Source organism: Rissa tridactyla, chromosome 5, assembly GCF_028500815.1.
Source record: "Rissa tridactyla isolate bRisTri1 chromosome 5, bRisTri1.patW.cur.20221130, whole genome shotgun sequence".
Classification (NCBI taxonomy): domain Eukaryota; kingdom Metazoa; phylum Chordata; class Aves; order Charadriiformes; family Laridae; genus Rissa; species Rissa tridactyla.
Genome location: NC_071470.1, coordinates 81999127 through 82027077, shown reverse-complemented (window position 1 = coordinate 82027077; position 27951 = coordinate 81999127). Strand labels below are relative to the sequence as shown.

The following is a 27951-nucleotide window of genomic DNA, read 5'->3' as shown; positions in this document are numbered from 1 at the left end:
AAAAAATGTTCTCTATGGACTAGGTGCTCCCCTGTGCATGAAAAATGTGTGCAAGAGCCAAGAAACAGCAGGAGTTTCTCCCTGATTGTTTCCAAGAAGAATGGGGAGTGACGCAGGCAAAGGACATGACCTTACACCGACACACACGTGCTCTGAGGCCTGCATAGAGGTGGCCGTGACCTCAGCGAAACCATGAGTTCAGGGGCAGTCGGACCGAGTGCGTGGCCCCTCACATTCCTCTCTGACCTTCTCCTTCTGGTCCAGCGTGGTTCCTTTCAGGTTTGTCTTTCCTGGCCTGCCCAAAGCAGGTGTCCCCTCTTCCCACCAAGAGCAAGTGCCTCGATGCGGAAGGGAAACATGTAGGTTTGCTCTGTGTGGAGATCGTTCCCTTGAACTGGGTACAGGGGAGACCTGCAAAGGTGCTTTTTAATCCCGGTCCTGAGCTCTGCCAAGGGCTGAGCTGACGCCCCTGAGAAGAAACTGCAAGAAGTCTCGTGGAGCTGGGAGGAAAGGTGGAGCAGGTCCTTGCTTTACTCTCCTGGTGCTCAGGGCACATTTGCACTGGTTTGACCTCCTCAGTTCATTTAGGCAGAGGGAAGATAGGCCTGTGTGGGGTACCACTATAAACTTGTCCAGTGCCCTCTTGTAATTCAGGTGCCATATTCAAACTGCAGCCTGGAAGGTCTTTAAGGGGTATTTATGGTAGTGTGATTGCTTTTAAATCATTAAGTATTTGTGAAATGTAGCAATTGAATGCCTCCACTGAAGGCTTTTCAAGAGAATTAATCATAAAGTTGGAAACTGTGATTTTCCCAATTAGCTCTGGCCTAACTCCAAGCCCTGCTGCAGGCTATAGTAAAGCATCTGTTGACTGCAGTGGATGCAGAATTGGGCTCCTTGCACCATCTGAGTCCATGGGTATTAAGGCATTTGTCTTTTAAATGCCATGGGATTCTTAAAAGTTCCTGTTGGTGATGTTTTCTTTAGTGAGAAGTCCCCTGATACAAGAAGAGCAAGGGAAGAGAAGCTAATATGCTAGTCAGCAAGAGCAACTCATAAATGTAAACGTGCTTTGAATATTACTAGAAGGTGGAGGCATCCTCCCTGGGCAGAGGAGAAAACTTGGGAGCACTTGACTATGTATAAGCACAGCTTGGATAGAGCCGGTTGAAATCCTGGGCATTTTTCCATCAACTTCATTAGGCTTTGGAGCAGACCGCAAGTGGCTCGTGGTTCCTGTGACACAGGAGAATCTGGGGGTGTCAGTCGCGTCTGGGCCCCCGCCTCTCCTGTGCATGCAGATGAAGGTGTAGCAGGATTAACATTGTCGATTTTGAGCAGTGACTTGTGAAGTAACACCTGACAGCAGCAGGAATTAGGCTTTGTGTGTTTTCATAGGATTTTTGTATCAGCTGGATTTTTATATCCGTTCTTCATGCCTACCACAGGACTTCTGGAGACTGTATACATTATCCGTAATTTAAGTGAATTAAAGTGAGAGTGCTTCTCTCCTTCGATGCAAATACTTGTATCTATTTGTTTTGAAAGAAAACGTGACATAGATATGAGCCAAATTCCCTTTGTCTTCAAAACATTTGAATACACTTGTTTAGGAATGTTCATTGCTTTGTTATTTGCTCCTTCTTCCTTCAGCACTTTAGCTGTGTGCTGCCACACGCAGGATTTGTTATGCCAAACGATATTTTCTGTGACCAGTGTCTAGTTGACGTGGAAATATATAGCCAAATATTGACAAAGGTGCCCTGTGTGTATGATAGAAAATCTCTGACTTTAATGTGCATACCATACCTTGTGCTGATAGAGAGCTGAGGCTCTGACTTAGATTTCAGGTGTTTGGTAATGTTGAACAGCAAGTTTGTCTTTTATTTCTCATAAAAATAATTGTTGTTAACCTAGAACTTGGGTTCATGAAGATCACTACATGTGCAGAAAGCTCTGCAGAAAACATCCCGCTATTCTTGAAAGAACTCAGTTAGGAAAAAAACACCCAAAACCCAGCAGTGCGGGGGTGAGTTGGATCCCATGTGCCCACTGCCGTGCCCCTCCTGAGCCCCGTATAGGTGTTTGGAGAGAGGGGCTCTGCCGTGGCAAATCTGGATGCAGAAAGATACAGATCAGGGCTTGCTTTAGTCCAGTCCTTTCCCCATGTTAAATTCCCCCAAGGTTTATGGTCCTATGCAGAATGCAAAAATCGTAATTAATAGAAACAATACCAAATCACAATTCCGTATGATTTAATGCAAGTCACTGCCAAAGAAATCCAAGCAAGGGTTTCCACGTATCACGAGGAATTAGATGGTACAAAAGAAGCTTGCGTCTGCTTCAGGGGGCCTGGTATTTCAGAAGCTTGAGCTCAAACAGGGGTCCATCTCATGCTGTAGACCTAAATCTCTCTCTCTTGTAAAGCAGCAGGGTACCTGGGTACAAGATATAAGCTAAAAGTTTAGTCCTTACCCTTAGACATATGCTAAAGGTGAGGAAGCAGCAAAGGGGAAAAGCGTGGACTGATTGCCTAAGACCACCATGCACAGCATGTGACGTGTCCCAACTTGCCGAGTAAATGGGCCCAAGGGACCAAGTGCCCATGACATTTGAATGTAATGACCTGACAGTTTTGCCACTCATAAATCTCTCTCTTTTAAATTTCATTCGGTCAGCTTTAAATTTTCATTCTCCCACAGCATGGATTGGGGCTGTAGCATCAGGAAAGGGAGTCTGGGAGAGAGCCAGTGCTACTCCAGCTCACCATCCCCGGAGGACGCGATCCGTGAGAAGAGCAGGAGTCAGGATCACGGGAGACTCAGTTACAAGGCTCTGTCTCCGCATGTGCATTTGGTAAGTTGCAGATGCTGTGCGTGCCTCCGTGCTACCATCAGAGAAGTATCAAAATAGCTACAGGGATGCCATGGGGATGAAAGTATTACAGACTGTGAAGGTAGTTGGTAGGTGCTGGGGCATGGTAAACCAATACTTAGTCCTTAAGTAACACTTGGTATCTGTAGATTGAAAATCGGTCTCGCCCTCAGCATTCACCGTGGGGGAAGCAAGCAGCAGCCAGCTGAAATTACACAGAGCCTTCGCTGGCCCGTCACACTGCAGAGCAAGTGGAGGCTTCTCTGCCTCTTGCTTTCGCTGCTTGGCCTCCTTCAGCCCTGCCATCCATAAACAACTGGGGGTAGTTTCGGGTGTTGCTAATTTTAATAAAGTGGTTTTAGGAATGTTTTGCCTCTCTGGAGCTTTCATAACATATACTAATGGAGGCTTTTGGCAAGAACAGTAAAGCAAATTGCTCCCACCCTCTCTTAGCATGCGGTAAGCAGTGTCTGTCCCAGCAGCCACGTGACTGAAAGTCTGAATGCAGCGCAGCACCTGGTAAGCTGGGAATGCCCTTGTGAAACACCCAGGCTCTGTGTCCAGCAGAGAAGCGCCAGCCTCTGCCCTCCCACGCTCGCTTTGACCGTGATCTCTGCCAAGTCGTGCAGTTCTCGGGAGATGCTCATTTTTGATGGGGAATGTTCTGTCATTGGGGTTGCACATCCTTGCCACCGTGGTTGCCTCTAAGCCTTTATTTCCTTTGCTTTTGAGGGCTTGCATCAGACTTTCAGGCACTGTTGAACAGAGACGAGACATTTGTGTTTATCTGCTTACCTGGGAAGGGAAAGGTAAGCAATTTTTATGCTTTAAATGCCTCTCATATCTCCCCAAGGGCATTTAGTTATCTCGTTCCTTAGCTGTAGGTACACTTGTAGTGGGTGTAAGTCACAGTTTCCTCCTGCTTTATCTGCAAAGCAATCTGAGGCCCAGCTGAGTTCATAGTGCAATACACAGTGATTTACCTTAGAACAAGTAGCGTCAGGACTTCACACTGCTGCCTTTTCCTCATTGTTTTAAATTAAAGAAAAAGTTTATGGTCATTTCGTTTACAGCGAATACCTTTTTCAGATGCGGATGTCTGTGTTCAGGTGGTGCTAGTGATGGGTTAGAGGTGTGAAAAACAGGCCCAACATTTCCCACTTGTGGTGGCAGCGGGAATGACACCAGAGGAGTCTGGGCCCCCACATGGGTACCGCCGAGGCAGCTCTTGCAGCCGGAGCAAAGGCTGCTCTCAGTGGCCCAGAGTATGTCAGGAGCGGTCCCTCCTACCCTCCGGTTCCTTTCACCCGAGTGACTGGCAAAGGAGGAGAGGAGAAGAAAACGGGGTCCTGTCTGAGAAGATTTTGGTGACGCCAACCCCGCTGAGGTTATTCTGGGAATCAGACTGAAATGAGACATGTTCTGGTTTTTTCTTGCTTGTGACACAGCTTATGACTCATGTCCTTTTTACCAAAGTCTGGGGGAAGCGTGTGTGCAGGGGGGAGGAGAGGCAGAACGGGAAGGGCATGAAACGTAGGAAAGCTTATCTCGATGTCCCTGGAGTTTTGCGCAGGATGAACAAGACATGCAAGTCCAGTGCCTTTTTCTGGTATATACCGAGGACTGTTGGGAAGAAAAATCACCGCAAGACCACCAGATGCCAGTGTGTATTTTGGGCCAGGCAATCTTGGCTTTGTGCGCTACCATTCTGCCCAGTTGCTGTTCAGGATTGTAATCAGACAAAGCAGCAAATGAGGGTGATGGCTGGAGGGCATTGGAACTGGGAGGTGGGAGAGGATGGAGATGTGCTGGTGACAGAGAAGACGTGGCTGGGAGATGGGCTGTGCAGCATCCAACTGGGAGCAAGGGGAAGAGAAAGGCTGGGTTTTAGAGTGGGCCCAGCTAGTAGCCAGCGAGGATATGCCGCTAGAGGAATAGGACTGCTTTGTGCAAGGAGAGCCTGCAAGGCAAGGGGAATGCAATGCAGCCACAATTCAGGGACAGAGACGTAGCTAAGGGTCTGTCGTGGCCAGGCCAGGGTAGTAAGCTGTGCCCTCTTTACCTTCAGAACTATCTTCAGCAAGGACAGTAAATTGGACTGGCTCGGACAGACAGCTTTTACTGCAGTGCACGGCTTGTCTGAGTATCTCTGTGTGGGAGATAGCATCTTGGATGGGAGCCTGTATATGTTTTCTGGTCAAGGGTACATCAGAGATAGGGATGTGGGTGCTGGGGGACACCAGCTTGACTCAGAGAAGCACTAAAGTCTATGGGGACAGTGTTAGGATTTGTGTAATGTCCAGACCTCAGGGGTTTGGTAAGAAATAGCTGTTAACTTCAAAGGGCACCAGGTAGCTGCAGCAAGATTTCTTTTAGGTGCAACGTGTTTGGAGACAGCAACAATATGCATACTTCGAGGACTCCCTCACCTGCCCAAATAGTATTTAAGGTTAGGTCAACTATTATTTCTTGAATGCTTTACTAGCATCTGACTTTATGCTAGCACAGTTGTAGCCTGGAGTTATCATTCTTTAAGGCACTTGTTTTGGAGCTAAGGACATACTGTCACGCTGCTTTGTATCACTGCTCCCAGTAGTGGGTTATTCCCATATGGATTAGGAGTGACACAGCCTGGTACTTCTATTTCTCCTGTGCCAAGGGTTCTTATTGTTGTTCTTCTGTTACCTTCCAAGCTGGAGCTTCCCTCTGCGCGAAGGCAACTCCGCTATCCCCCGGAGCTAGCTACCTGGTCAGTTAAATATGTGCCCACCGGGGTAGCTGTACATTGCTTTTAATACAGGATTTAGCTGAGAAGGAAATTTCGGCCTCTCTCTAACTCTGCTGAGAGTCCTGAGGTGGACTGCTAAAACATGAGAGGTTAGTCTTATGACTTCTTTTTGAAAGATATTTTTAGACTTACTGCAGAAAATTTGCAGGATTATGGACAGGTATCTAATTATTGACCATGAAAACACCCTATTTCGCAACACCAAAGGAATTCCCAAGAGAATTTTAGATTTTTCTGTGAGCGTGTGTCTGTGTGTACACGTGTATGTCACTGTCTTTGTTCAGCTGGAGTGGAAGTTTATATGAAAGGGAAAAAAAAACCCTGCCTCTAGGTAAGATGCAGCAACAAATCTTCTGTGCTAACAACAAATCAGTTGAAAGAGGCCTGGGAGTCCTGGTGGACAACAGGATGACCATGAGCCAGCAATGTGCACTGGTTGCCAAAAAGGCCAATGGCATCCTGTGGTGCATCAAGAAGAGTGTGGCCAGCAGGTCGAGGGAGGTCATCCTCCCCCTCTACTCTGCCTTGGTGAGGCCGCACTTGGAGTACTGTGTCCAGTTCTGGGCTCCCCGGTTCAAGAATCATAGAATCTTCGTGGTTGGAAAGGACCTTTGAGATCATCGAGTCCAACCAAACAACCTACAATCTCAGAAGGACAGGGAACTGCTGGAGAGGGTGCAGCAAAGAGCTACCAAGATGCTGAGGGGACTGGAACACCTCTCTTATGAAGCAAGGCTGAGGGATTTGGGTCTCTTCAGTCTGGAAAAAAGACGGCTGAGGGGGGACCTTATCAACGCTTATAAATACTGAAAGGGTGGGTGTCAGGAGGATGGGGCCAGGCTCTTTTCAGTGGTGCCTGGGGACAGGACAAGAGGTAACGGGCACAAACTTGAGCATAGGAAGTTCCACCTAAACATGAGGAGGGACTTCTTTCCTGTGAGGGTGGCAGAGCACTGGCACAGGCTGCCCAGAGAGGTGGTGGAGTCTCCAACTCTGGAGACATTCCAAACCCGCCTGGACGCGTTCCTGTGCCACCTGCTCTGGGTGACCCTGCTCTGGCAGGGGGTTGGACTAGATGATCTCCAGAGGTCCCTTCCAACCCTATGATTCCATGATTCTATGAACAAGAATTCAGAGCAGTGTAATTCCCTTGCTTTCTCTACTTGAATGAGAACACAGCATAAGCCTATGGAAAATGACGACAACAATAATGTATTATTTCTTTAATTTATATTTCCCAAGCAAATGCTCCGAAGATGTATCAACTCCACAAACAATTTGTAGGAGTCGTGAAGTAGAAGCATTGGTACGTACGATTAGAGGCAATTGTTGTGGTCACTTACAGTTGTGCAATGTTTCCAGTGAAGTTTTGGTAGAGAGACACTTATGGCGGATGGGCATGTATCAAACTAACTGGTCTATTGTGAGCTTGCAAATACAGCTGAGGGATTTCCAACAGGATATTTACAAATTGTTAATGTCCTGTTTATGAAAACCGTGTAAACAATCGAAGGCCATTGCCCAAAGGCTCCGATGTTATTTAGATCTACGTAAAAGACAATTCCAACATTTGCAATGCAGTCGGCAACTCTGATGATATGTGACATGGTAATCAAAGTTGTCCCAATGTAATCAAATGCATGCAGCAGTGCGCAGCACGTTGCATAAGAATGCTGTAGGAGAGAGGGGAAAGAGGCTTTAGTATAGAAACCTCTTTTTTAGTTTAGTTAACCTATGCGCCCTTTAAAGTGGTTGATTTGGAAAGATGGGTAATTAGCTTTGCTTACAGCAGATCCTTCCTGGAAATCTCTCTCCTGGTTCACAAAAGGGAATGTTACAAGAACAAAACAGGGGGAAAGGTTGAGAAGCAGGGATGGAGGCAAAAGAGCGAGGCCATGTTCTGCACGGGCTCTCGCATCTGGCACATTTCACCCCAACCAGGCCATCTTCTGTGCTAACTCAATGGTCTGGTTTGGCTGATATGGGCCTGCTTGTGTGCTTGGTTTGGGCAGGGTAGGTTAATCTGGGCGTGGAGCTGGAACATGAGTGTGTTATGTATGAAGGGGTGACCTCTGCTGTAGGCACGCTGCAAGTCAGTGGCCAAAGGTGTCTCATCCTGAGCATCTAATGTGCAGGTTCTATTCGGACTCTTACAAAAAGTCGTTTTCAGGGATGCCTGTTTTCTTTGAAAGTCCTGTGGAGGGACTGTTGTTATTGAGGAGTTTGACTAGATTGAAAGACCTAACTTGTGTTTGCCAGCTTTGGCTAATTGACCCTTATCCATAGTCCTTTCTTTTCCTTTCTTTCATGTATAAAGGGCAAAGACCCCAACTGCAGGAGCATTCATCCAAGAACTGACAGCCCTAGCTTAGTGCTGTTCTTAGTTTAATAACTGACACCAATCTAATTAAGCCCGGCCGTAGCCTTTGTCCTGTCCCACTTGATTTACACGCATGCGCTCTGAGTGTCATAAAGGAAATCTCATGCATCTCTTAAATAACATCAAGCTGCAGGAAAAAGGACGAAGGGGTGGATGTGTAGATACTATGCAGAGGTGTTATCCATGGAAGCGTCACGGTCAGCCGGCTGGCTGCTGACACCTCTCCCCCAGGACATCCAGGTGCAGATCGCACTCCTCGTTCCATCTCCCATGCACACAGCAGGTGACCAGCACCCTCCATACCCATGGGTGGAGAGGTAGCAACGAGTTCACGGGGGAGTGCGTCTAGGCCTTTGCCTCCCCTTGGCCCTCAAGCAAACCCACAACTCTGTGCTGAGAGAGCAGAGAAACATGCAGGGTCTGAACACGTTTTATTTTGGTTTTTAGTCAGGGAGGAATGTAGGCTGCACTCCTGAGACGGGTTGGGGAGCAAGCAGCTCTGACCAGAAAACTGGGGTCTTGTCTCCTTCCCCGGTGGCTGATAGCAGCCAGACCTGCGTATGTGGGAGGAAAAATCAGCGTTGCAGGCAGATGGTTACCACCTGTACTGGAGCTATCTCTGTCCTTCTCAGCCCCAGAGAGGCCTACAGTCTTTCCCTGGGGCTCCCCGTTTGTACCCAGTCTGTGGCTAAGCTGGCTAATCCATGTCTTCAGCCTGTGACCTAGCGACAGTGTCTAGGGAGGCTTGGATACCTGAGGTGACGTTCAGACCATGGATGGGAGGAGAAGGTGACTGGAAGATGATTTCACATAGTCTGGGTCATCCCCAAACCAAACCCCAGAGGTTTCTGCGTACCATGTGACTCACGGTTGGCTCTCAGGGGTTGGTGATACTAAATTCACCAGAGATCAAAGAACATGGAGTTTTATAGCAGGCTGGGCCCACACAGGGAAAAAACAGAATGGGAACGTCTTGTTGAGTGGTGCAACCCCAAAGTATTCCCCATCGGCTGCTTTCCCTTCTAGCCGCATCTCAGCAGAGAGCAAGATACGAACAGGCCAGCTCCAAGCTGATGCGAGCCAGGGGGAGCGCCGTGGCTTTTTTTAGCTGGAGTTGTAGGAGAGCTTCATGGTGGACCACAGTGTCCTAGTTTGAAATATGAGTGTGGTGATGAATTGGGCAGCCGTGTTTATAGGTTCCCTGGGGCAGGCTGTCTCATCACCTCTGCACGACAACAGGCAGAACAATAAAGGCCTGATCCTGAGAGCCTTTTTTTTTTTTTTTGGTCGCTTCAGTAATAGTAATGATTACCAGTAATTATCAGAACAGTAATGGGAGTGTCCCATAATGCCAGTGGATGGGGGATTTCCACTAAGTGCATCTGCTCCCATGCCTAGCGCTAGTTACAGGCCAAACAAATACACTGTGGACCTGTGCCGCTTTCCTAGATTTGGTTTCTGGAACATATGCTGGCTAAGCTGGTTTCAGGTGAATTGCTGTTTACTCCATCATCCCTAATGACACATTCCTCGTGGAGGGTGCTCCAGCTCCCCGTGCGCATGGCTGGCGTGCAGGTGACAGTCACCGCTGAGTTGCAGTCAAAATGTGGAGTCTGCGGATGGGTGAAGTCCCAGTGGCAGTGCAGGGCCTGGAGCACAGGGCGAGTCACAGCCCGGTGCTGCTGCTTCCGATTCAGCAGGCCAAGCACAGGAACTCTGAGGCTGGGAAATAGCCATCAAGTCACCCTTTTCTCTGCCCTTGCCTTGCTTTTGTCTCCTCACCCCCTGTGGCAGTGAAAGGAGTGAAATACACTTGCCAAAGAGATTGAAGCCACTGTGGCTGAGGCCTGCGTAACGGCTCAGCTGATTGCCAAGGTTCCCAAATGGAGCAGGGGGGAGGCAGGGGGCTCTGCTGATCACCTGCGTTGGTCATGTATTGTTTTGGCTTTAGCGCAGGCCTTAGAGTCTAGCCCTGCTCCAGCCCAAGGCAGGTCTTTCCTTCCCTCTGACACTGGCACTCGTATGCAGAGTGTATTCCTCTTGTCTTCCCCAGGCTAGCGCCAGCTGTCCAGATGGAGGACAGGGTAAGGGGGATGGAAGGTAGCGGTGGAGAGCCCATAGCTGGGGCTGAGTGCTGTGGTGAAAGCCTGACGGGAGCCGGTGAGTGCCTGTTGAGTCACATCAATCCCCACGGTGGTGGTTCTTGGTGTTGTTTCACTGGCCGACATGGATGTTGCTCTCACGGCGGAGCTATCGAGCGGATGTGCCACATGGTCAGCCACCAGGAACAAGCTTTCACGTAATGATTTCAGTTATATTCGCCACTGGTCAGGGGTCTAAATGCTGCACCCGTGTGTACGCATGGTGAACCATCAGAGAGGGCAGTCTTCCTATTTACATGTATTCTATCTCACAGTGATGAACATTCGTCTTCTGGGAGAATGAAAAATACTGTGGAACAGGACTTTATGTACTTGAAAGAGGTGCTGATGGACACAACAACACACAAAACCGATGGGAAAGGGGCTGGTGTTCTTTGCCCAGCTTGCCTGCAACCTGCTGTGTGCTCTGGGGAGAACCACTTTCCTTCCACCTTGGTCCTTCTCATATGCGTAACAAGTCACTTGGAGCAAGGAGAAACAGTTACTAGATAGATGGGCAGTGATATGGGAGGGACTTGGTTTGATAACACCCTGTACAAGGGTACAAATAAAATGCTTGCACAGATTGGTTTAGCAGTGAGTAGAAGCAGAAGCCGTGAAAAGACTCCACAAGTGAAAAAAGCTACAAACCCCTTGGAGGCTAAGAAATCACTGAGCATGGAGCACTGAGCTGTAATTAGGGAAGGGAAAACACCAGCTGAGCATTATGAAGTTCTTCCTGCCAGTGAGATGTGTTGAGCCATTCAGGAGTTGCCCAGGGGAGAGTAATGGAAATGTCATACAAGCCAGAAGAATGAAGCTTTAAAAATTGCCCTGTAGGGAGCAATCCAGCATGGACTGGCAGATCTGCTGCCTTTTCATCTCCATCTTCTGAAACACGTTGAGATGGATGGGAATTAGCTGTTTGGGTTTTTTTTCTTTCTTTTTATCAATTGCTAGTTAATGCTGACCCGGGAAGTTGGCTAAGAAATCGGCGAATTTGGGGGGTTGTTTTTGGTGTGGTTTTTTTTTTTTTTTTTTTTTTTTTTAAACAGCAGAACATCTGTGTTGTGCAGTAGCTTTGACCTCACCCTGCATTAACAGGAAGAGGCATCAGCCACTTTCGGCCTTGGGGGCAGCATTTTCAACTCTCATAGTTTATAGGAAAGCTTGGTTGTTTAAGAACATTTGACCTAATTCATCCCTCACATACATGGCAGATTTGAAACTGACCTTTAGATGGACTAAGTTTGGCTCAGGGTTTTTCCTTACTCCCATTTCCTCCAGACTGCCTCATCTATGTATCCCACTTTAATCTATTCCCTTCTTAGGGCATTTGTGCTCACATGTGAGCCCCCTGCTTTTTACCACTTACGATTTTCACACTTAGTATTAATTTTCTGTAGTTCAAATGAAAATGCTGCATTCAAGTGAGCTGCACTCCAGTTAACCGTCTGATCTTTTGAGAGTGTTTTTTGAGGATCTCTTACGTTGTGCAGGGAAAGCTTGCTGGATATAAAAATTTGTCTTAACACACATAATGATGGTTGTACTCATACTGTTTTCAAAAATGCTGGCCTATTTTCACAAGAATTTATGAAAATGCTAGGTTTTCTTACTGTGTGTGTGTAAGAGTGCAAGGCTAGGAATGATTTTCTTCCAGTTTCAAGAATGCTTACTAATAAAATATATTGGTTTTGCAAATAGGTCTGACTCTCGACAGACAAAAACAATGCAGATCATCCCCACAACGGCAATGCATAAAACTGGATGCAAGTCCAACAGAGAGCAGCTAGAGTAAGTAGTATAGTCACTTGCTATGTATGGTTTTAGATATGTAAAAACATATACATAAAGCGGTAGTTCCTTGCTATGAACATGTGTATTCTACAGCAAATCACCATGAGGAAAAGTATTTTCAAGCACAGAAAAATGTATGTTTCACCTATATTTTTTTCGCTCTAAGTTGAAAAGGGTATGTTGTTCATCGAAAATCCTCTGTGTCATCAATGACACATAAACTCATAGACAAAGCTCAATCCATACCCTTGAAATAATCACTGCTATGAATCTGCTGCTCTGTCCAAAAAAAAAAAAAGAGATGAATACCTGTGACGTTGAAAGAAGATTAAGCATAACACGGACTTCATCGAATCATAAGATGGCTTGGGTGGGAAGGGACCTTAAAGACTGTCTAGTTCTTACCTGCCTGCCCTGGGCAGGGACACCTCCCACCAGCCCAGGTTGCTCCAAGCCCCATCCAGCCTGGCCTTGAACCCCTCCAGGGATGGGGCAGGCACAGCTTCTCTGGGCAACCTGGGCCAGGGGCTCACCACCCTCACAGCAAAGAATTTCTTCCTAATATCCAATCTGTATCTACCCTTCTTCAGTTTAAAGCCATTAGCCCTCGTCCTATCACTACATGCCTTTGTAAAAAGTCCCTCTCCAGCTTTCTTGTAGGCCGCCTTTAGGTACTGGAAGGCTCCTCTGTCACTTGGAGAAGGACATTATCACCAATGCATTCCAGAAACCTCCTGAATTGCTTATGTCCTGCTGTGTTGTCCCTCCAACAGATATTGGGGTGGTTGAAGTCCCCCATGAGGACCAGGGCTTGTAAACGTGAGACTGCTCCTGTCTATAGAGGGCCTCACCTTCCTGGTCGGATGGCCTGTGCAGACACCCACCGTAATGTCACCTGTCCCTGCCCTCCCTTTAATACTAACCTATAAGCGCTCAGTCAGCTCCTCGTCCATCCCCAGGTGGAGCTCCATGCACTCCAGCTGGTCACTGACGTGGAGGGCAACACCCCCTCGTCCTGTTGTGCCTGTCCTTCCTAAAGAGCCTGTGTCCTTCCAGTCGGACGCTCCAGTCGCAGGAGCCATCCCACTTGAGCTCAGCTTGAGTTGAGCCTATGGACTTTGTAAATAGCGGTTTTCTTTAAAGATGGTGATTAAGCCATTGCAAGGTAATAAAAGCAAGTAAGTCTTTTGCACAAGGTCTTAAGGTATTTCCTCCTATACCTGTTACACTTTGTAAAGAAGATGATCCTGAAATGTCAAAGCATTCTGGGGGCTACTCGCTGGTCTGATGCCAAGTGCCATGAATCCATCATTGGCTTGACTTGGGTGTGACAGTTCACCTGAAATTGAGGCCACCAGCCGAAATGTGCCCGGGATGCCGTGTTGCCCAATCAGTGCCACCTCTCGGCATTGTACAGGCATGTCGCTCCGTACGCAGGTCTGTGGGATGCGATGAATCTGCCTTAGAGTCAACCTACGGGTGCAGGGAGGCACTGCTCGGGGTGAACAGCCTCTTGGAAAATTGGCTCTTAAGGTGTGTATCGGCATTATTGAAAGAGGCGGCCTCCGCGTGGAGGAGAGGATGGTGAAAGCCTCCAGCAGGGATGCGGGATCACATACCGTGAGACAAAGGACATTGCAGAAAGATGAAATGAAGACGCCTGTATGATACTTGTTTTCCATACATTCAAATCTGAAAGAGGAAATTCCAATGAATTGCTCCAATTGTGTCAGTTACTTGGTATCTGGATACCGGTACAAGACTATAATTAAATGCTCTCTTTCAGAGGATAAATCATGCAGGAATTTAAGGGTGAAATTAATTATAAAGTGGAAGTTCTGCAGTGATGGTGCTTTTTAAGGCATCTGTGTGACCACACACAGAAATGCTTTACTAATCGTTGCAGTTTCTTCCTTTACCCATTATGATCCCTGAAAGACCAGACAATAAAATCCTTAATAAGGGGGATCAGCCCCAACTAAAGAAGCAACGAAAAGAGTCGTGTGGCATCAAAAAAAGCTACCATCTGCTAATCTTAAAGTGGTGTACTGATTGTATGGGGGGAAGCCATGACCCTAATGCTTGAGGGGGGGAAAAAGGCGACTTAGAGAAAGATTCCGGCTTTAACATGTCCCACTTACCTGTGGAGGATGAACTAAATATGTAAATGGTATAAATAATAATATAAATGCTACTTTTGCACTGATCTTTATTACGTGTATCTTGCTAACTCTCATACCATTTGGATAATTAATAGATGTTGCTGATACACAATTTTATAGTAACAAATCTCCTTTTTTTCATTTCAGGTTCTCCACACATCTGTAGACCTAAGAAAATGTTCCCAAAACAAGGAGGAGTATGATTTGTAAGTACCAGATCTATTCCATCTCCCTGAATGAATGTGTTTGTTCCCTATAATTGCAGTCTGAACACGGAGGGTGTAGTGTATCGTATTCTACAGTATCTTCTACAATTAACTCTCTTGTATCAATAACCACTTAGAAAATGGAGAAACTATGGATACTTGAGTCATCAGCTGCTGAACTGCACCTCACTATCAGTACTCGGATTCCTTACTGTGAGATAGGCTTATCGGTTCTGCAGTAATTGGGTATCACCTTGCCTTTTTTGACAATGGAAAGTGGTAAGGCAGAGGAAGAAGGTTTTTTGCTTTAAAAGGAAAATAAATAACCACCATTGCTGAGCAGCTTGTTTAGATAAAAGCACACTTCATGTTTCAGGAAGACGTGTACAGTAGGGATCTTGGGGTGGTGTATCCCACAGCTATCCGATGATGGGATGTGAGTGCCGGACGAGGCCTCATCTAACTGAGAACAGAGCGCGTGGACTCCGACAAGATGCTTGAAAGGAAATGTTTTAAAAGTAGCCATATTTAGTCAACTGGTGTCTAAGTAACTGAAAGATACATTGCTGCCAGGAACTGCCCGTGCCACAGGGCTGCGAGGAGGCCAAGGGCTGGAGGGGCAATGCGGGGTGAGCACCCACGGACCTAGAGACCGTGGTGGCCGGGTCTGGGTGCTGGTGAGGTGTTGGCATTCCTGTGGCCTGTGCTGTAACTTAATGGACCATTTCTGCCCCCAGCTCCCTGGCAGCAGCACGTGTGCGCCGAGGGTCATTCCAGAAATGCCAGGAGGTGGGAGGTTAGGGAACGCAGCCGGTTTCTGGCTGCCTGCCCTGAGGTGTTTTCCAAAACCTTGGTTTATGCGTGGGCAGCGTTCATGGCAGGGCAATGGTCCTCCCTGTGCAGGCAGAGCCCCCCCGGGCAGCGGTCGGCTCCGGGTCCACGCTTGCACCGGCAGAGAATCACACCGTTACGCCTCGCACGGACGAACGGGGGGCACGCAGAAGGCAGTGTGGTGGTCAGCCGTGGGCACCCATCGCCCCGGCAGGTCCCGGCCATCGCTGCCTTGGCCACGTTGCTAGGAGGCGACAGGTGACTTACAACCACGCGTAACGCTTGCTAAAGCAGGGGAAACCACGCGTACCCGGACAGCGGCCGCGCGTCCGGCCGGCCCGGGGTGCACCCTGCCGCTGCCCCCGGGGCAGGGGGCCGGGGCGGGCGCCCGGGGCGGCCCGTCCCAGCCCGGGGGCGGCACCTGTCCCGGGCCCGGCCGGGTTTCATCACCGGCCGGCGGCGCCCCGCCTCTCCCGCCTGCCCATAAAGGTGCGGGGCGGCGCGGCCGGCACCCAGACCGCTCCCGCCGCCGCCGCCTCCCGCTCCTCCGCCGCTCCCCGGGGACGCCAGGGCGATGGACGCCGGCTGTCTGCGGGCCCGCAGCCTGCTGCTCTTCCTCGGTGAGTGCCGCCGCCGGGCCGGGCCGAGCCGCTGGGCACCGCTCCGGCGGCTGCTGTGTCGCCCCGGGCAGGGGCTGGCGGGGCCGGGAGGCGACCGGGCGCCGAGTCGCGGGGCTGGGGAGTTCTTTAGGCGCTGGAAAAACTCCGGCAAAACGTAAAGGTCAGCTTGCCTTTAGGTGCAGCCGATGTGTTTGTTTTCCCGAGATGAAGTCTCAGGCAGGGATGGGTGTACCGGGGTGGCTGTGTGAGCCGAGGAGCAGAGCAGGGGGTCTTACTCTCTGCTGGGCTGCCGTGGGACATCTCGTTGCTTGTGCGATGCCCAGGTGTGTCGTCTGACCGAGTGAAGGTGAATGTTCGTTCCCCTTCTCCCCCTGCAGCACGGTCTGCTCAAAGCAATGCGATCTGTTCTCCGTCACCTTGTCCTGTTTGCATTCTGCTGCCTTCACCCAGGCCACGCTATGGGTGAGCTCATCAGGTGAATCCCCATGGCAGCAGAGACTTCCTTATGGTAACAAAACAGGTTGTGGCCTCCCTCTTCTTGACACTTCTCCACCTCCTCACTGGGAGCGTGTTACTCTATTGCATGACACAAGCTACCTGAAAGGCCAGAGTGAACACGTGTATCTAAGAGAGTCCTGGAGCCTGGGTGCGCTGGTGAAGCAACAGCTGATCCTTGCCACACACCTCTGCTGGGCGCTGGCAGGGGCAGGCAGTGGCTGCTGAGAGCTGACCCTGTGAGGTGACTTGAACTGTGTGGGCAGCAATCGTTGGAGGCAGGACGGAGACATGGCGCACTCGCAGGCTGTTTTAACGGCAAAGCAAACTCTCACACTTGCGATGCTGGGCTCAGAGTCGCAGTCGATGGGGAAGCTCAGTTCCCAAGGCTTCTCTTTAGGGGCAGATGTTCCCATATCTGCTAAGCCCACTGCAGCATCTGTCTTTCATCTTGGCCAGGTATTTCCATAATAGCTTATGGATCAGCTGCAGCACAGCATCTTACTTGCCAGGACAGCGGGCTAAACATCTTGTAGTCTGTGACTCAGCCATACTTTGCACAAAACTGGCACTGGAAGGAACTGGTATGTCTTCATGGATTTGTGTATGGATTTATTTATTTCCGGGGCAGGCACAAAATCTAATAGTAAGGGGTAGGTTAGTCATAGCTTGATGGCATCATAACAAGTGGTAGGAGCACTTTACTGCCTTTCCCTCCCAGGTCACTAGTGTAAGCAGAACTCGGTGCCACTGGCAGAAGCTGGGATGACTGTCTGTAGCTGGCATTACACCAGACGTTAAGAGGTTCCCTGCTGAAGCCTAACCGAAGTGACAGTCATTGTCAGCTTCATACCCTGGCTATCGTGGTCTTGGCGACTGCGCAGCAGAAAGGCAGTGGTGGGAGAGCTGACCACCCCTGGGGAGCCACGGTGCTATCCCAGCCACACGGCGGCATAGCCAAGCCCAAGCCCTGCCTTTCCTGTGAGTTTACTGCAGGAGACTTGGCACGGGCCTCCTTGCAGTCACTGTGAGCCCGCTCAGTGGGGAAGGCAGGCCTCGGATCTCCAGGCTCACTGGACAGTTTCAGGAGCTGCTGACCTTATGTTTTCCTGCATCGCTTTTTCTGGCTTTCAGCAAATGGGCTAAACATGCAGGTCATTGACTCTGGAGATGTGGAATGTGTCAATGGCTGATGTGTCTGGCTGGAAGCAGTAATGGATTTCTGCTGCTTCTGTGGTGCAGGGACCTCTGCCCCCACACATAGTGGTGGAAAGCAGAGTGGCCCAGGCACAGGGGGTACGTGTGAATGAGATCCCTGGTGTGTAGGTCTCCACAGGGCTGGAAGCAGTACTGAGATGACTGGGTGCACATAATACGTAATTATTTACATGATCTCTGCTTAAGGGTAGGTCCTGGCACAGTGCTGAAGATGATCATGTGGGCCTGTAGCCCGCATGGAGCGATAGCCTTCCCATACAGGCTGGTGTTTCCAGGGCTGCCTTAGAGCTGCTCTGGGCATCCGACTGAATTGGCAGTTCTGAAGTCACAGGTATAAAACGTGAGATGGGGAAACCTGGATGTTACTTCCCAGAAAAATGCGTAGACGCTTCTGTCCAGTTGCCCTGGGTAATTTATTTGAGCCTACCTCTCTCAGTACCATCACATCTGGTGCCTCTCTTTAGACAAAAGGCCAAACATACGTAGACAGCAGGGGGGTGAGGGATGAAAAGAGCTGATAGCATCTCCTTTCACATGGGTGAGAAGAGCAACTGTACATCTTGTGTGTCTCATCTCAGGAAGAGGGGAGTTGGGCACCTGCCTTGATGGCCATGGTCAGGCAACTAGGCACCAGGTACATCTACCCAAAACAGCAAGAAGAAACCAGCTGAGGTCTCCTGAGTGCAAGGGAGGTCTGCTCTGTCTGAGGTGGTTAAAATGTCTCAAATGACCACTTCTCCTTCCCCAGGAAAAAATCCTTGGTCTACATGGGTAACCTGAACTCTAGAGGTGCTGTGGTTGATGTAAGCAAGGGGTATAGTTGAATCTTGAATAAGACTGAGCTGTTTGCAAGGCTTTCCTGGCTAACTCTACATTTCCATGATCCTCATCTAAAATACAACCATTCACCTAGCCTTTATTGCCAGAGGTGCTTGTGTTGTCTGAGATGGCCTGCAAACTTCTGTGGCTAGCTAGGGAGGTTAGCAGCAGAGAGACACGGAAGGTGGTGCACTGGGGTTAAACGGTAGTAGCAGTGATGCTCACAAAGCCAGTAGGGCAGACTGGCTAACTTCCATGTTTCCTCCTTAGTCTACACAAAGAAGGCCTCAGAGAGTCAGACATGCTCTGGGTGTCCAAAATCAGGTGACAAGGGTCCACCTTGATCTGTCTCTAGAGCTAAAATGGGCTGAGATCCTCCAGGTGTATGTCATCTGGACACCTCTGCGCTTGGCATTGCTTTGGAAGTGCAACCCACGCAAAAAGCGTAGGTGCTGCCTCTGTGGCAGAGAGACCACAGAGGTGCCGAATGTGAAGTAGTATCATGGGGTCTTCCTCAGACGAACTAGTATAAGACTAGTGGTCTCGGTGACCGGCAAAGCCAACTCAAATGATGATTGACCTCTCCAAAACCTGACAATTCCCCTTTAAAATGGGTGTAAGTCTTGCAAAGAGACTAGTTCTCAGTTATGTGTATCCTGTATGTGCATCCTTAACAGTCATCCTGTAACTGGAAACTATAGCTGGCTTTCAGTGGATGGACTGATAATTAGCCCTTGCATGTCATCTCTGCGGAAGGCTGCAGGAAGCGAAGGCAGCCAGTCTCTATCCCTCATTTTCCTTTCATCCTTCATGGAAGGACGAGTAAACAGCAGTGTTATGCCTGTTCCAGAAACAGCTGCTGCTGTCAGTGGTAACCTTACAGGAATACCTGCAACACCAGAAGGTATTGCATGTGCACGCTGGTGGTGTAGCACTAAGCGTAGCACTCGCGTTCCTGGGAGGCACACAGGAATATCCACCATCTCATTACTGTTATCTTGTACCCTGTAGAGTATTTGCTTAGTGAACAGCAGAGGAATAAAAATATAACTACCTCTCCCAGGTCCTATGCTTGGTATATATCGTCTGATAATTATTCTGGGAAAGGCTCTCCTTTGCGGTCTGTGGATCCCTCACGTTCCCGTAGGATCCCCCTCCCATTGATGTCAGAGGAGAAATATGTGCATGGGGGAAAGGGCAAAATATAGCAGTGCAGAGCAGAAAGAACTTTGCCCGAACGCAGAAAATACTGCTGGGTGTCAGCAAATATCCACGCCTGCGCTCCAGCCTTTCCGGCCTGTGTGGCTGCGGTCAGGTGGAGGAGGCTATCGGTTGTTGCGCACGTCTGGAATGGGCCAAGCCTTTGTTCGGTGCTGTAGGAGGAGGTGTATTTTAATTTGTCCCTCACAGGTGTCTGAGTTTTGGGCTTTCCTCTAGCTGGAAAGTGGTGCCGCCTCCTGGAGCCAAGAGAAGAGCTGACCTCTTGCACGTACCCAGGTTTGAGTTTCTCAAATGCAAAACCCGGGTTCTCAAACTGGGAACTTTAGATTAAAAAGCAGCCGCTCAGATGATGCTCAGATCAAGGAAGTATGCAAGCTGAAACAGAAATGTCTGAGCTAAAAGAGATGGTCAGCTGGCTTAATCCCTCTACTTAACTAAGTACGATAGAAGTGGGTATCTCAGATACTTCTAGCATATTTTGCCTAGGCTTAGATTCATTACTGTCAGGTGGCCCCAGACCGAGTCTTGCCATAGCACGTCACACAGAGACAGTAGCAGCAGTACGTGGGGAAGAGGAGGGAGCCTCAGGTCACTAACTCTCGCTAGTCTCAGGATTTCAGCATCCCTCCTTGCAATGACATGGTGCACGCTTAGTGGGACAGAGCTGTCCTCCCTGCCGAGGGAGCAGCGTAGTCCTCGGAGCACTTCTGAAATGTCCCGCTAGTTCATGGGAATAAGGACTGACTCAGTAAATCTTCTGTTCCCAGCATCATTTGGGACACCAGGTCCAAAGCCTGCTGTTCTAGCGGTAACTGAGCTGCCACCGTCCATCAGCTGCTGGCCTCATCCTTCACACGCTTTAACTTTCTGTCGTGGCGACTCGTGCTCTCCTTACAGAAGTGTTAAACTGCTCCCGATGATGAAATCTTAGTGAGCACAGTGCTATTTAAAAAACAAAATAAAAAAATCCCACCCTGAAAGTAAACTTGCTGGTCCTGCCCCATTGGAGTGAAAGGCAGGTCCTGCTGAGTCACACTAGCATCGCAGGTGTCTCCCGCTTAGGCTCCTGTACCAGTCAAGATGAGGGCATCACTGGTTTTTGTTACCGTGGCTCTCGCTTTGGCAGACTTAGTCTTTGTCTTTTCTTCTAAAGCTTGGTGTAAACCTGGCTTACTAGCTTTGCAAGGAATGCGGTGGAGAGGGAGGTAAGAATTTTCAAAGAAACAGAAAACACACAAAAACCTCCCGTCCCTCTAAGATGGATATTCCTGCTGTTCTTGTATCTAGCTGGAATAAAGCTTAAAGGAAGCCTGCTAATCACCCAGAAGTAGATGGGCTGCAGGAAATCCATAAATGACTACTAGATTTAACTCGGAGAGGTAATGAAACTTTCTAATAACCAGAGTTGAATTAGAGTGATCAAGAAATTATGAAGGCACACTCCCTCCATTAGACATGCATGACCTGACAAGTTAATAGAGGCAAACAGCCCAAAGACACAAATTACAGACTTCTGTGGAATGGGGCTGATGACTAAGCAGTTCATGAGCAGGTTAGTTTGTGACCACAGCAAGAGTGTGAGCCAAGTGGATTTCATGGCCGGCTGGGGCAAACATTGACTATTCCTCTTGGGCTAGCTGGGAAGCTAGTTGGCCTTCAAATCCTGTTTGGAATTGTTTGTTGAACTACTAGAATACCTGGAAGCTGTGTCTGCACAGCACTATCCAGCCCACATGGTGCAGTCTCCTGTTCTGTCTGGTACCCACGTCGCACCTGCCGAGCTGCAGTTTTCTTCAGTGTGGATGGTGAAGGAAGGACAGAAACGTACACGTTTCCTTCTGGGGTTCTGCTGAGATAAGTAACACTGGCCCAGGATCCGTGAAGCGGTCAGTAACCTCTCCAACCCAGTGACCAGGTGAAGAGGGCTTGGCGTATCGTGTTAGCTGTCTTTGCCAGAGGGCTTTTAACTGAAAAGCTCCAGAGTGGGTGTTAGCGCAGGAATTGTCCAGCCTTTCCGGCTGGCCACAGCAAGCAGAGGGCTGAGGAAGCTCTGTGCTGCTCAGGAGCAGCTGTTGTGCTAAGCCTACCTGGAGCAGTATGTGGTCTCTGAAGCCAGCGGTGGGGCGCCGAGCCTGGCTCAGCCCTGACCTGGCGTCCTGAGTCACCAGCTGCACTGACTTGCTGAGTCCTAGGAAGTCCTCTCCCCGTGGACAGTTGTGAGTCAAGGACATCTTGATTTTGATCACCAAAAGAACTCCTCCTGCGATGAATGCTGGATTGTCATGCTTAATTGTGGAACCCTGACTGTGTCCCTTGCACAGGTGCCGTGCCAGACTAGTCAGAAGCCTAAGATAATCGAGTTGGACTGATTTCTGCCTCCCCTCTGTAATCTCTCCAAGCCTGTTCCTGCCCAGTTTCACTCAGAGTGTGGGTGAGAGGTGGTCACAGACATTGAGTTTCTGTTTGATCTCTCTTCTACATCAATTTGTAGAAGTGAAATACAACATTTTGTATTTCAGAGATGTTTCTTTGGGCTACCTTATAGAATCTAGGCAACAGATCTCTCAGACCTGTATTTTTTCAGCTTACAACACTAGGTTTTTCCTACTAAGGTAAAAAGCTTCTGTTCTTCTGCTGTTAACTTAATGACTGCACCAGCTGCAATATTTAACTATACTTGAAAAGCATCTAGTTTTGACTCTTACTTTTATTCTCTTGTAGGTTACCTATTGCAGGCAGTCCTGGGCACAACAGTGATCCCATTATGTGGGCCTGGTGAAATGGAGAACTGCACAACAGCGCTAAGTAAGTGTATTTGCTGAACAAAATCCGTTTTTTAGCCTGCCTTTCTTTTAATGTTGCTTCTTCAGCAGAAGAGTTCTGTCTTAGGTGAGAACTCTGCTGTAAAAGCCGAAATAGCTTATGTGGAACTCCTGAAAGAGAAGTCAGGATAACTCTGGCCTGGGAAAATCCTCTCCCAGTTCTCTCCTGCTTTAATGCCTACTGCGTCTCTTGGTAGCGAGAGCATTAGTCATACTTATAAAGCTTGTATGTTGTTAGGGAAATAGAAAGGGAAAATAAGGCCGAAGAGATGCTAACAAAATCTCCTTACAGTCCAGACAGAGAACAGTCCACGTGTGGCTCAAGTTGGGATAACTAGATGCAAGCCTGAAATGAAGGACTACTGCTTCCACGGGCAGTGCGTGTACATAGTGGACTTGGATGAGCACTATTGCAGGTACGGACAGGGCGCAATGCGTCCTGCAGGCTTCCCTGAGGTGGGCTTGGCAATGAACCATACATGGCCTTTGATCTCGCTGGTATTGACGCTTAGGCAGAACACCAATCCAGCAAAGCATTTAAGTGCTCACAGAACATAAAAAGGAGCAGTATATCGATAACACACCTCAGCTGCATTTGTGCTGGCTCCAGGGAAACCTGGGTGAGAGTCTTAGACACCTGAAATTAGTCACCAACCCAACATAAACTTGGGACACTCATCCTGATGTGCTTCCCTGTTCATTTGTATTTACAGTAGTGGGAGATCCAGACCTCAGGCAAAGCAGCGAGGTCTCTCCTTTGATTCCACCTACAAAATAAAGACCCTCTAGGCGTTTTTAAAGGTATTCCTCATTTACTTGAAAAATTTGCAACCATTTCGAGGACCACATGGGCTTGAGTTACATCAGTTCAAATTGCTTGTCCCCGAGGAAACAGCAGGCCATCAGTATAGCATGCTTTGGTAATGTCTCTAATGCTGCATCTCTTATCCTCAGGTGCGACGTAGGCTTCTCTGGTGTCCGATGTGTGCATTCAGAACTTGTCAGACAACCCCTCAGTAAGGAGTATGTGGCACTGACAGTTATCATAGTTCTGCTTTTCCTCATCGCCATCTCTCTTGCAAGCTACTACATCTGCAGAAGGTAAGAAAGATTTTCTTTGTGGCTCAGGAAGCAGGTCAGCTGTACGTGTAGTAAGATGCCCACCGAGTACCTCCAGATAGACTTGGATACCTCTCCTCGCTTGACTGCATGGAGATAGTTTGGTATGCACACCTGCTAGCCTGCACTTAGTGAAGTGCTCAAAAAAAGGAAGTATGCTGACTATGTAGCGTACCCCAAATGGCAGGTGAGGCAACAGTACCCTCAGGTGCCTTTTACCTCTGACGGGGGACTGTGCAGGTTAGTTCGCATCTGTCTCAGAGGGTGCATCGAGGGACAGGAGAGAGCAGACAGGGAATAGGAAAATTCTAGTTCCTTCACCTGGTAATGCCATTTCCCCAGTCATGAGGAGCTGCAGAGCAACTGGATTAATACTAGCTCATTTGTTTATCTGCCGTGTTGTTGTGGTGACCGCTATCACGAGTGTTGCCTTATCAGCTTTACCATGGAGGACAGTAGTAGTCTTCTCTGCTCACAGACCCACAAGCAGCCAGAATTGTTCTTCAGGCTAATAACTAATCATAAGCAGCTGTCAGAGCCGAGAAGGTGGAACAGTCCCCAGAGAGAGTGCTCGGCCTCGCAGATCTGACAGCTAAATGGTAACCGCTGTAATTCCTCTTCCCTACCTGAAGACTGGATGGCGCGTCACCTCGAACAGAAGATGGCCTAGTTGGTTAGGGTACTCAGCCCCATGGCAGGGAAGGAGCCAGCAGGATTTCTCAAAGACAAACCTAGTGCCAGCAGCACGACTTTAATGCACGTGTGAAATCTTCAGTGAAGAGCTGAGAAAGGAGACTCTGCAGGCAAGTTATCTCAGAGCTGGAAATGAGCACAGACAGAGCCTAGCTGATAGAGGCTTAAATCAAATGTGAGGAGGTCATGCTGCTTTGTTTTACTTCCTTCGCCCCCCTCCCCAAAAAGCCATTTGGAACAACTGGCTTTCCCGAGCTCACGCTTCTCTTCTACTTCCAGGTACCGAAGCAAGAAGAGACAAACGAACGCCAGCGAATACAAGGAAGTTGGTACCCTGTAGAAGAAGCGGTGGCTTCCTAGAGTGTTCTGTTCATCTGGGAGGACTCAGTGGCTTCCCATCTATTTAAATGTTATTTTTATTAACAATATTTACAATATTTATATCCTTTTAAAAATTTCAATTGTTTGGTGATCCAATCAGTATAGGTCAAGCATTTTATTTTCAGTGTTTTATTTTTTTATTAAATAATATTTCCTAATGAGAACCCCACCTAAGTGGTTCTGTGGGATAGAGATATATTTTTATAAAAGCTCATCTTCTTACTCTGAAGAGTAATTTTATATTTATTCTTGTGAATATGCTCAAAACAATTCTGTTCCTTGAAATAAAAGTTCTCGACAAAGTCAAAATGTCTGCGTGGTTTGATTGAACTGAAACTTGGCATGGCTTGGCTGAGGAGGCTGTTTGAAGTCCCAGCAGTTATTTTCGGAGAGAAGCCGTAGTATTGCTAATAATAGGTATCAATGCACCTTGATTCCAGTGAACGTAGCAATTAGCTGGGGGAATTGGAGGAAGACTTAAAGGAAGAAAGAACGCAACTCCTCACGCAGCCTATCCGAGCAGCGTGGCTCTCAGCTCATCCACACCCAGCACAACGTCCCTGAGGGTCTATTTTGGATTACAGCAGGGAGGCGGCAGCACAGGCTGATCAGTCTCCGCGACTGACCGTGGCAGCTCAGGGTATGAGTGCGGCTACGGGAAGAAAACTCCCTCAGAACCAGCACCAGCGCTTGAGTCCTGCCCAAACCATTTCTGCCATATGTCTGTGGTACAGCTGGGAGTCGGGGAGAGGAAAGGGTTTGAGTTTGGGCTTATTGTAGGTATCTTGTTGGCTTAAAATAATAACAGAATAGCCTACTGGGCTTGGCTGCACCCTGAGCTTGAATCCCCATGAACAGGAAGGATTCTTGCAGCATCTGAATCATCCCCGTTAATGCCATCACTTCTCACACTCTCAGAAGAGGTGAGAAAAGGCACAACCTTTATGTCATTATTCCCCATCTTTGTCAGAGGTCCCTGAGAGCTGCGTCGGCCCGCATTGCTTGGTGTTTGTGGGTGTGAGACCTGTGGTCTCGACCTGTGCAACAAGATCTTTGTAAGGAAGAGTGGTGGGATCTGAGATGTCTCAAAGTGGGAATGCTATTTCAGCAGCTCTCCATCATCCAGAGGCCCTTGTGGAGGAATAAACTGGCTCTTTCCCTCTCTCTCTAAACTGCCCTCATTTATTAGATGCTCTTGAGAACAAGAAAATGAAAGGGGGGATCTTATTCTCAAAAGTGACTTTCCTTGCTTTTCTGCTATGTGTCACCCAGTGACAATTCTCAGCTGAGCTTGTAGGTAACAGGGCTTAACTCTGCCTTGCATCATCCCGTAGAGTAAGGCCGGGCTGTGGTCTGCCGTGAGAGGGAACCCGCAAGCTCTTCCACGCACACGTGCGGCAATCGGGGAGGAGGGGAGTGCTTGTGATGAGTCGTTTGGCCAGCAGTGGTCTTGGGGAACATAACCGTTGGTCTCCTCTCCAGAGAACAGGGGGGCTGTCAGTGGGAACCGAGGAGGGTCGCTGCAGTCGGGGGTGGGAGGTGAGGTGGGAAAGGCTTGCCCGATGCTCTGCCCTGGCCGTGTGAGCTATGCCCCATTCTTTGGAAAAGATGAGTCATGTGAAATGATAGCTCTGCTTCATTCCCAGCTTGGTACCTGCCTCCTGGCTTGGACTTAACTTTCCCTGCTGTCTTTCCTCTGATGAGCACCAGCCACGGCCACGGTGTGGTCAGGCAGACTTGGGGCGTGACGGCATAGCTCTGGCCAGAATCTCCCAGTTTTTGTTCCACTTCCCTCCCCAGTGAGGAGTGCTTGAGGTGGTGAGGAGGAGGAATGTCTACTGAGATAAACAAAGGTGTGATCTGAGCAGACCAAGGTTACACGGGACGCGGTTGCTCCAGCAGCGCACAGCGGGAGAGCCCAGGTGCTCCAGGCTGGTGGATGCGAGCCCTGCTTGCAAGGCTACGGCCTGCCATTGAGTTATTTTTCGTGCTGCTCGCTCTGCTGCGTCGCTACAGACCTCCTCGCGCACACAGCTCTCCTGCTCTTTGGCAGATATACCTCCAGCTCCTGAACGCTGCAGCCGCCGTGTCATTTCTGCCGCCCACAGGCCTGCAGGTAAGCCAAGTGCCATCAAGACTCAGGCCTGCTCAGCCAAAGCGAGCCATGCTGTGCTCCTGGCTCCTTCTCAGGAGGAAGGCTTGACCAAGTGACATTGACCAAAGGCAAGAAAATCTTCCCAGATTGAGTACGGTGACGTAGGGGTAGAAGGGACCCCCTTTACGTGTCCTTATGGCTGCAGGCACGCTGGCTCTCGCTGTTTGTCTTGGGGTCTGTCACAGAACAGCCTGTGTTCCGCTGACCATGGGATCTCTTGCCCATCTTTTTCAAACACTGGGTTATCCTGTAGGGTTTACATTTGGTGTGCCGGGTCTGTGCGGGTTGCCTGTGGCTACCTTCTGCCATCTTCTGAGATAACGTAAGCATTCATTTTTGGCAGTGACACGGAGCAGTCCTTATCCGGCCCTCAGTGCGGGTCAGTCTGTGCTTAATATGGGTCTGGACAGTACGAATTTTTCCCTGATCTGCCTGGTCCTCCTTGTCTCTCTTCAGCATCGAGTTAGAAGTGGATCGTTGGCCATTCCCGGTTAAGTGGGTTAACTCTGTGTCACAGGGCCCTGATTAGCTGCTCTTCAGCTTTTCACTTCCTCTCCTTCTGTAATCTGGTTGTCACACAGGAACCTGTTCTGCCAGGTAACTGGTGACAGCTAATGGCAACCCCAGCCACAGCCGCATTGTAGCACAGCCTTTCCCAGTGGGAAGATGGGGCAAAAATCCATTCTCGGAGCATCCTTCCATTCTTGCTGTGACCCAGTTAGGATACATAGTGACACATCTTTGTTTCCCCCTCGGGCTTCCCTGCCTGGCCGTGGACTGCTCTGGCCGGTCCCTGTTCATCTTCTGGAAACTTTTCCTGGACTCCCCGGGTAGACTCAGCCCAGAGACACGTGCAGCCCCGCTGCGCTTCTGCTCCGACTCCACGCACTGCCCTTTCCGCTCCTCTGCTCCGCTTGGCAGGAGCGTCACAAAAGGGGAACCCGTCCTCTCACCCCACCTTTTGTAAATGATGATCCCACGTGTTTGAGGTCCCGTTGCTGGAGCTCCGGTGGCCCCTCTGCACCTGGGCAGCCACAGCACCTAAAGACGCATCTCTCTGCCGCAGCGCTCGGGTCCACAGGCCCATTGCTGCGCTTGCAGAAGTCTTGAATTGCAGCAACAGCAGCAGCCTGGGGTTTATCACGCCTTGAGCTATTTGGGTCAGGCAAATCTAAGAGAAATAGTCCACTTTCAGACCCGAGCGGGATTTGTTTGATTTTTTGTAT

General features: G+C 49.1%; 2 protein-coding genes across 5 annotated transcripts in view; both read left to right on the top strand.

Annotated features, from left to right (window-relative positions):
- MTHFD2L (methylenetetrahydrofolate dehydrogenase (NADP+ dependent) 2 like) overlaps positions 1 to 11980 on the top strand; it is a 64498-nt gene extending 52518 nt beyond the window's left edge. For 2 of the 4 annotated variants that reach the window (XR_008466607.1, XR_008466604.1), the window contains exons 11-14: positions 2703 to 2856; positions 3607 to 3683; positions 6905 to 6968; positions 11891 to 11980. The gene's annotated coding sequence lies outside the window, so the exon portion shown is untranslated. The remainder of the gene's footprint in view (positions 1 to 2702; positions 2857 to 3606; positions 3684 to 6904; positions 6969 to 11890) is intronic. The other 2 variants (XR_008466605.1, XR_008466608.1) reach the window with 2 other exon arrangements.
- A 3727-nt stretch (positions 11981 to 15707) lies between these two features.
- On the top strand, positions 15708 to 24863 carry EREG (epiregulin). The gene is made up of 5 exons (XM_054202969.1): positions 15708 to 15802; positions 22277 to 22360; positions 22670 to 22793; positions 23332 to 23478; positions 24469 to 24863. The coding sequence occupies exons 1-5, from the start codon at positions 15757 to 15759 to the stop codon at positions 24527 to 24529; spliced, it is 462 nt and encodes a 153-aa protein (XP_054058944.1). The 5' UTR covers positions 15708 to 15756; the 3' UTR covers positions 24530 to 24863.
- Positions 24864 to 27951: the final 3088 nt, after the last annotated feature.

Coding starts and splice junctions, on each gene's coding strand:
- EREG (XM_054202969.1), top strand. CDS start 15,757: ATGGACGCCGGCTGTCTGCGGGCCCGCAGCCTGCTGCTCTTCCTCG. Junction 15,803..22,276: donor CAGCCTGCTGCTCTTCCTCG/GTGAGTGCCGCC, acceptor ATTCTCTTGTAG/GTTACCTATTGCAGGCAGTC. Junction 22,361..22,669: donor GAACTGCACAACAGCGCTAA/GTAAGTGTATTT, acceptor ATCTCCTTACAG/TCCAGACAGAGAACAGTCCA.